Source organism: Lactuca saligna, chromosome 8 (assembly GCF_052625555.1).
Source record: "Lactuca saligna cultivar CGN05327 chromosome 8, ASM5262555v1, whole genome shotgun sequence".
In the NCBI taxonomy this organism is placed as follows: Eukaryota; Viridiplantae; Streptophyta; class Magnoliopsida; order Asterales; family Asteraceae; genus Lactuca; species Lactuca saligna.
In genome coordinates, this window is record NC_136424.1 from 61,438,716 (window position 1) to 61,446,863 (window position 8,148).

General features: G+C 36.2%; 2 protein-coding genes across 2 annotated transcripts; one reads left to right on the top strand and one right to left on the bottom strand.

Annotated features, from left to right (window-relative positions):
* The first annotated feature begins 214 nt into the window (after window positions 1-214).
* On the top strand, window positions 215-987 carry PNSL2 (PsbQ-like 2). The gene is made up of 2 exons (XM_078970552.1): window positions 215-725; window positions 813-987. The coding sequence occupies exons 1-2, from the start codon at window positions 252-254 to the stop codon at window positions 909-911; spliced, it is 573 nt and encodes a 190-aa protein (XP_078826678.1). The 5' UTR covers window positions 215-251; the 3' UTR covers window positions 912-987.
* Window positions 964-2,059, bottom strand: LOC145011815 (casparian strip membrane protein 1). Its single transcript, XM_078970551.1, has 2 exons — window positions 1,617-2,059; window positions 964-1,326 (listed from the first exon to the last, which is right to left on the bottom strand). The coding sequence occupies exons 1-2, from the start codon at window positions 1,959-1,961 to the stop codon at window positions 1,093-1,095; spliced, it is 579 nt and encodes a 192-aa protein (XP_078826677.1). The 5' UTR covers window positions 1,962-2,059; the 3' UTR covers window positions 964-1,092.
* Between the last annotated feature and the right edge of the window lie 6,089 nt (window positions 2,060-8,148).

Sequence of the window (8,148 nt, forward strand, 5' to 3'; positions counted from 1 at the left end):
AGAAAACTTTACATATGCACCCACAAGTTAACAATGTGCTTTGGGAATTCTGTGAGAATTCTTATGACATGGGGCACAAGATAATTTGTTCTAAACTCCAAGGTCCATCATGAAATTTACTCAAGAAGATAATGCCACGTAATCAAAATACAAGGTCCAGGTTGGATTAACGGGCAGCAACATGTACCTGCCCGTAATTCACTCATCATCATGCAGTACCAAGAGTTTTCCTCACACCATATCCTAAAACCATGAACACCATTACAAACCCCACAACCCACTTCCACCCCCAAATCACCACCTCCCACCGCCGCCACCGCCACCCACTCCCACCTATAAAAGCCACATTCTCTGGTGAAGAAACCCAAACCCACCGCCGGAAATTCATCATAACCACCTCCATTTCACTACTTGCATTAAACAACCTTAATGTCCAGGTAGCATCAGCCGAGAGCTGGGGCACAAGATCGTTCATAAAGGAACGATTTTTTGAGCCGGGGTTGTCGCCGGAGGATGCGGTGGCTCGAATCCGGCAGACGAGGGAGGGACTGCACAGCATTAGGAACATGTTGGAGACTATGTCGTGGAGGTATGTGCTGTTTTATATAAGATTAAAAGCAGCTTATTTAAATCAGGACTTGAAGAATGCGATGTCGATAGTACCAGAACCCAGAAAAAGTTCCTACGTTAAAGCTGCTAATGAGCTGGTCAATAACATGTCTGAGGTATCTTCACTTGCTCCATTACTTGTCTAATTTAACTTTTTTCTCAAAAAATATAACATTTTTTTTTATCTGTAATCTATATTGCAGTTTGATACTTATATTCGGTCACCAAAGGTGTACGAATCTTACTTATACTACGAGAGGACATTGAAGTCAATTGACAATCTTGTTGCTATACTAGCATAGTGAATTGCATGCGTTTGGTTTTGTTTATATGATGTAAAAGTGAACATATAAGTAATAGAAAGTTCAAACTTTGTTATATTTCATTCAAATATTTCACACAAACAAACACAAGGTGAAAACACACATAGTAATTGTAGCTCAAAAGGAACAATTTAGTTTCAAATGTCAAATCAAATTAACATTAGAGCACCACACGTTTTGCATGTCGAGATAGCGCGATGGCACCGAGCAAGATTATCAGGATAAACACAACCACTGCTCCGAATGATCCGATGAGCGAACCAGATGCGCCTTGACAAAAGTCCCCATATTGTTGACACACCGGCAACCAATTTGTTGAAGTGTTTCCATTGTGAGCCAAATACACGATTGAGGCTGCAGCCGATGCGCCCGCAGTGAGAAGAGCTAGCATGACCTTCAAAATCAAATTTACACCATTAACAATCGATCACTATTACATGTCTTTGCTCCTCGATTAAGAAACATAAAGTTATAGGATAAATATTATAGTTTAAATTACGTGTCATTCTACCATTACATCGGTCTAGTATGTAAGGGTAGGATGAAATATAAATGATGTGTAGTATAGTTATAGCGTAATGAGCTATAATGATATAATATTGAAAAATTATTGTGTCTTTGTTATGTTTAGGTTCTGATTGATCAAAACCTAAACACTTATGCACTATATTAGTGTCTTGTTACCGTGTCCATGATGATCAAGAGAATCCTGCTTCCTCTTGCCGCACTCCTCATGATGTGGACGATGGATAACGGGAGGGTGAGAACGAAATATGCACATACTATCGCGTTCACAATCACAAACAATCTAAATGACCGAAAATCATCGTATTCTGCATTGAAAACCACAAACCGAGTGAAGAAAGGTAGGGTTTGTTCATTGGTTCCCATGGCAATTGCAGCACCTAAAGTACCCGCAATGCCAACCAAGCGCAAAACAAGATCCATCACCGAAACCCCTTTGTTTGATCCAACGGGCACCAAGACCTTAGAGGCATCGCCTTCTTCCAATCGTACGGATTTTGTCATTTTTTGGTTTTGGGGACTTTTTAACAATTGGAAAGGCTAAAGAGTTGGAGGGAAAGAAGTTGTGTAAAGTGGTGTTGAAATAGTTTGAGACAAAATGAAAGAGAAATGTGTGTATTTATATAACAGAAACATAGTTGAGTTGGTATAGAAATGGATGTGTTAGTTGTCAATGAGGGTTTCTTTTTGGCTTTGGTCACTGCCCTTTAACCTGCTCAACTTTGAGTACCAACTTCCTACTCCATCAATCATCAATTCTTGAACTTTTTGCTGGATTTTCAAGAATTCCATTATAAACTTTATAAAAAATTTTATCCATTGATCTGATTTTCGATTAAAAATGATTTTATTTATACAAAAATTATATAATGTTAAGTGCAAATTAATTGGCACACAGTACTATATATTTTACTGGAAAGAAACGATGAATAGAAGAGAACTTAATCAAATAGATAAATTTCAATGGAAGAAATTATGAAACATTTATGTTCAACTCTTTCACTTTATCGGTTCATTATATATTCATAAAATCTTGCGCTTTAAGTTTTATCTCATTCTATATTTCATTTAAGGCAAATAATAGAAAACCAGTATATTTTATCATGTTTTTCAATTTCGCCACCCAATTTTTTACATCCGACCAAATCCAGCACCGATCATGAATCATCTCCTCCCATCGTCGACCACCTCCCCCGACCTCCTCCTATCGTTGACCTTGCACAACATAGTCGCCCTCGTCTTTGACCTCACACATACACATGAGTTTCCGACAGCTTCGAATATCCACTCCTACCACCATGGTCAGAACGCCGACACCAATCGTTGAAAACGCCACTGTTGACAATGTTGGTCTTCGCCCTGGAAAGCACCAACAACCTCCATTGAACCGCCATGACGCACCAGGTTTGTTTTTCCCTAATTTTCTAAAATCGATTTCTGTAAAGTTTTTCGTAAAGTCTACACATGAAATCGTTTTTCCCTAATTTGTTGTTAGCTTTGATACATGATTTTGAAGACTGGTTGGTTGCTAGGGTTGTTAAACAACATTTAATTATGTTGCACAAACATCCAAAAGGATAAAAAAGGATAACTGGTCATGAATTGAAGTCATCTGATGATAACCATCATCACCATCATCATGGCCATGATTGTAAAGATGATTTGAATGAAGGATATGATGGGAATAACAAACACCAGAATGGAATTGAGGTGAATAGATGCTTTTAGTTTGAATGCTTTTTAGTTCTTATCCTACTTTCTAACTCAAACTCTTGACTGTAGTTCAATTTATGTTAAGTTGTTGATTAAATTTGTATGTATCTTCTTATTTCAGATTATAATTTTTAGGTAATTGAGCAATCTCATATATTATGATTTCAAATTATCATATTTTAGCTATTTGTGAATTTGCTTTTTTTGGATTTTAGTATGATGTCGTGGAATCTGTTGTCGATCTTGGTGATTTTGTTGATTTTTGTTTTCGATCTTGGTTGTTTAATTTACATTGTACTTTTTGTAATATTGGGTGTAATGTTTATATTTAGCATCCTACTTTGATGATAAAAAATATTTCATATGTATGATATTCATTTCTAACATCCTACTTTGATAGAACTTTTTTCCCAAACGTATGACGTTGCAACCGAAAGAAATGATACATAATGGTAAAGTGGTCATTTTTATCATTCAACACAACAATTCAAATGTTCCAACCAAACAACATGTTAAAATTAAGATCTTAAAAATTTTAGCCTTCTTAAAAATTTAATCCACTTAAAAATTTAGATCTTAAAAATCTGGATCCTATCAAACTGGCCCTAAGATATAAACTAGGATCAGTGTTGTCAATAGCGACCATAGCGATTGCTATAGCGGATAGCGAGGCGAGGCGATGCAGTGTCGCTATGGGGTTCATAGCGACATAGCGACCTATTTAATTTTTAATTTTTTTTATTTTTTAAATATAGTATAAATAGAACTGTTTTAGGGTTTTTAGTTCACTAAGTCAAAGAGAGCATCGGATATCTAAAACTAACACTTGTTTTTTTGTAATATGCATGTTTTAGAACTTAATTGAACTAATAGTCTTGGTTTTAGCTTATTTATTAGTTATAATTTCTAATTAGGAGAAGGTAAAAATAGTATTAATTTCTTAATAGGCATTTGCTAAAATGAAATAGCCATCGCTATTTCATCGCTATCGCCACATAGCATATAGGTAGGTTGTCGCTATTACCTCGCTATCGCTATCGATAACACCGACTAAGATTCATATGATTCATAACCACATTAGGAAGAAATCTAAAATTTGAATCTTTATCTGTTACTTATCAAACGATGAAGGTGGTGATTTCAAGCTGGAGCACAAGAGGGATGTGTGGTGGGTTTGCTATGGTTGGTTGGTGGTGTGCGATGCCAACGAGAGCTGCTAACCGGTAGTGAGCAAGTGAGGATTAAGGAGTGATGGATGAGGACTTTCGAGTATGGAAGCCTCCAACACTCTTGTCTCATATCAAGTCTTTCTGCTTTGTTTTGGATTAGGGTACACTATACATAATAACTCACTAAGTCCTTACATTTCATAAATAATTTTTTAAAATACAATATATATATATATATATATATATATATATATATATATATATATATATATATATATATATATGGGTTGACCCACGAATCCAAATACACAACCCGAACCTAACCTATGAAATAATCGGGTTAGCGGGTCAGCAATCTCAACCCAAACATGTTTTTTTTCGTGTCCGGGACATCTGTGTTATGGTTTAGATTGATAATTACCACCCCTGGACTATATACATTTATTTTTCATGGTGGTTGATATAAACGAAAACAAACAGACCCTAACAATGGCATTTTGTATGGTTATGACAAATAATGTCGACTCTTGTACTTGGTTCCTTATGAGGCCGGAGAAAGCTCTTTGGGACGCTAGGGAAGTAGTGTTCATAACAAATATAGACGATGTGATAACTTTTTTTTGTAAGTTACGTTTTCCCATATATTATATCATGGGTATTGTTGTAAGAGTGTGGTTGTTGTTTTGCACTCTAGAGTTGGTTGAAATAGGACATTTAATCTTTTGTTCTGGTGTATATGAAAATTATATACAATGTCTAATTTTGTAGAAAACTTTGTTTGACTACAACATACATGATTAGGTACCACACGTGACTGACTTTCCAATATTGGTGATGTGAAATAGGCAAGACCCTATTTACCTATCATCTTTTGGAATGTAATCAACCTTTATATTTCTTAGGCAATCAACATGTTATTGATTCGTGAACGTCATTTACTAATAGCGATGCTCATTGAGGTAGTATATAAGTACACTCAGCAGATTTATATTCAACATAATGACTTAAGAGGTAAATAGTATATACATAACAAAATATTATGTAGTTATACAATGACCAAAATTATAATCTTTGTTTTGTAAAGGGTTCTCTGGTGTACCCACCTACCCTACATGTAGATATGATGCGTCAAAGGAGGATGCACAAGTCTACCTAGTGGCAGGCAAGATAGATGTCATTCAACATGCTCTAAATCATATATATATATATATATATATATATATATATATATATATATATATATATGTGTGTGTGTGTTTGTGTGTGTGTGTGGAATACTTATGTTGTAAATCTTCGGCTTTGAACATGTACATGAGGAAAATGGAACAATCGTGGTATAATGTGTGGTCATGCTCTAGAGGCAAGATGATTTTTAACCTTTGCTAACTTTTATCATATTGTCCACGTTTATTCTATAGTTGCAATGTATCGAGCTACATACCATTCGACATATGCAACATACTTAGGGATGTCAACAGGACCAAGCAGGAGCGTAAATTATAACGTCCCAAAAATACCAATAAAAAATTATCATTTTCTCAAACCATCAAAACCATACAAGATTTGTTCCAAAACCATTCATAGTAAAGTGTATCTTTCAACATCAGATTAAAACAATAATAATCAGTGTGGAAAAAGCCATCAGAGGATGTTGTGCAGTCAAGTTGAACCGTTTCCTTTGGAACTAAAATACCTAAAAATATTTAAACCATAAAACCATAAGCACAAAGCTTAATAAGTCACCCAAAATACTACATACCATACATATGATAGTACATGTTATGGGTCAGGTCATAGTCTTACAGGCGCTTCTTGCCATGGTCCAAATCATGGTCTTTCCTTGCAATGTCGAGGGCCAGATCCGAGTCTTACATACAAGTGTCAGGGGCCACCATCTTGTCTTCCATGCAAGTTTCACAAAGATAACTAGCATCCTACATACAAATGCTAAGGGCGGGACCCTGGTCTTACATACAATTGACACGGCGGATCCTAGTCTTTCATACAATTTTTAGGGGCTAGATCTTGGTTTTTCATACAATTGCTAAGGGTCACACCCTGTTCTTCCATGCAAGTATCACAAAGACAACTAGCATCCTACATAGTATAGTGATAATACCCACCTTGCAGACAAAGTCAATAGTTAACGACTCTCTCAACCAATGAACGGGTGTATTATACACCTCCTAATAAACTACACAAGGTAAATTGTTAGTCCACCTTCTAAAACAAGCCAATTAACCAAAAGTTAACCCATGCCAAAAGTCAATGGTCAAGGTTAAACTCAACAATCAACATTACCATCAGCTAATACTCATATCGTGACCAGCCCATGGTTACATCGTAGCTAACGAACTCAGTCATGATCCAAAACTTCAGTTACGAACAACTCAGTTGCGATAAAAACCACTATCACTTCGTGATGGTCATGCCACCACGTTGTGACAGAATCCGTAAAAAAAGTTGATGACCCTCATCGCCACATCGTGACCTCCATATAGTCACGTCGTGACTAGTGCATTTGGGGAAACTTAATGCATTCATCCATTAATCCTTTAAGCCATCCATTCCAACTTTCCCAAGGGATTTCTTACCCCAAAACATTCTAAAAATTGATGCTTTGTAGACATGCATGTCCAACACATTTCTTGAGGTTACGATAGGTCAAAATGATGAAAAATGGAACCACAATCACATGCATGGATTCAAAACATAGCTAAACTTCATATCCAACATATATAACCCTTAAGTGATCTCAAGGACCCATAAAGTTGCCAACTTTATGGAATCCTTCCATCCAAACTTCCACAACTTGAAGAAAAAGGGACAAGGAGCCTAGAACTAGAAGCATGCAACACAAAGCTTGGATCTTGAACACTTACAATGGAACATAAATGGCTCAAATAAAATCTCTAAGCTTGCCAAGAGGTTCTCTACGCCACAAGGGCCTTCTTCTTCCTTCCAAATACACAAAATCACCAAATGTAAGCTAAAAATGGAGAAGATGGTGTTAGGGTTTGCTTCAAGGTTCTTAAGGGTGATGGAGGTTGGAAATGATGCCCTAAATTTGAGGTTAGGGGTTTAAATATGGGGGAAACCCTACAAGATCATGGGCTTGACCTGAAACTATCATTACATCGTGACTATACTCTTGCCACGCCATGACATCCATCCAAAAACACTTTCACCTATTTTTTATGCCACGCCATGACAGCCTTCTTGTCACGCCATGACCAATAGTTTTCCTCAAAATCGTGCCTTTGACTCCTTTATGCAATACATTGATCCATTATGGGAGACGGGTGCTACAAATCTCCCCCTCTTAAATTAGATTTTGTCTTGTAAATGATTCGTTTCATGTATCTCCTTACTCTACAACATGAGTCGACATTGCCTGAACTACCAAAATCCCTTTTAACACTGAAAAACAAAGACACCTTACATAGATAAGCTGTAACGCTTGGGTTTCGGGGCTAAGCATTTTTAGACAATGTAATTGTCTAGGTCAACTATTGTAACTCTTTTGAAGTAATAAAGATGATATATTTAAATATTATGTGAATTATGTGTATTATGTGCTTATTACTTATTTACAAATGTATAATAAATAAAGGATAAAAATAAGCGTCAAAATTAAAGTGTGAGATAAACCCGATATCTTTACATAAAGTTGTATTGGTCGAAACAATGATTCCGGGGATATAAAGAACCCTGAAATCCGAGTTATAACGAAGAAGTTATGACTCGTTGAAGTTTCGTGACGGAACCGACACGATACCGGGAAGCGTGAATAGTGAATTTACGATAAA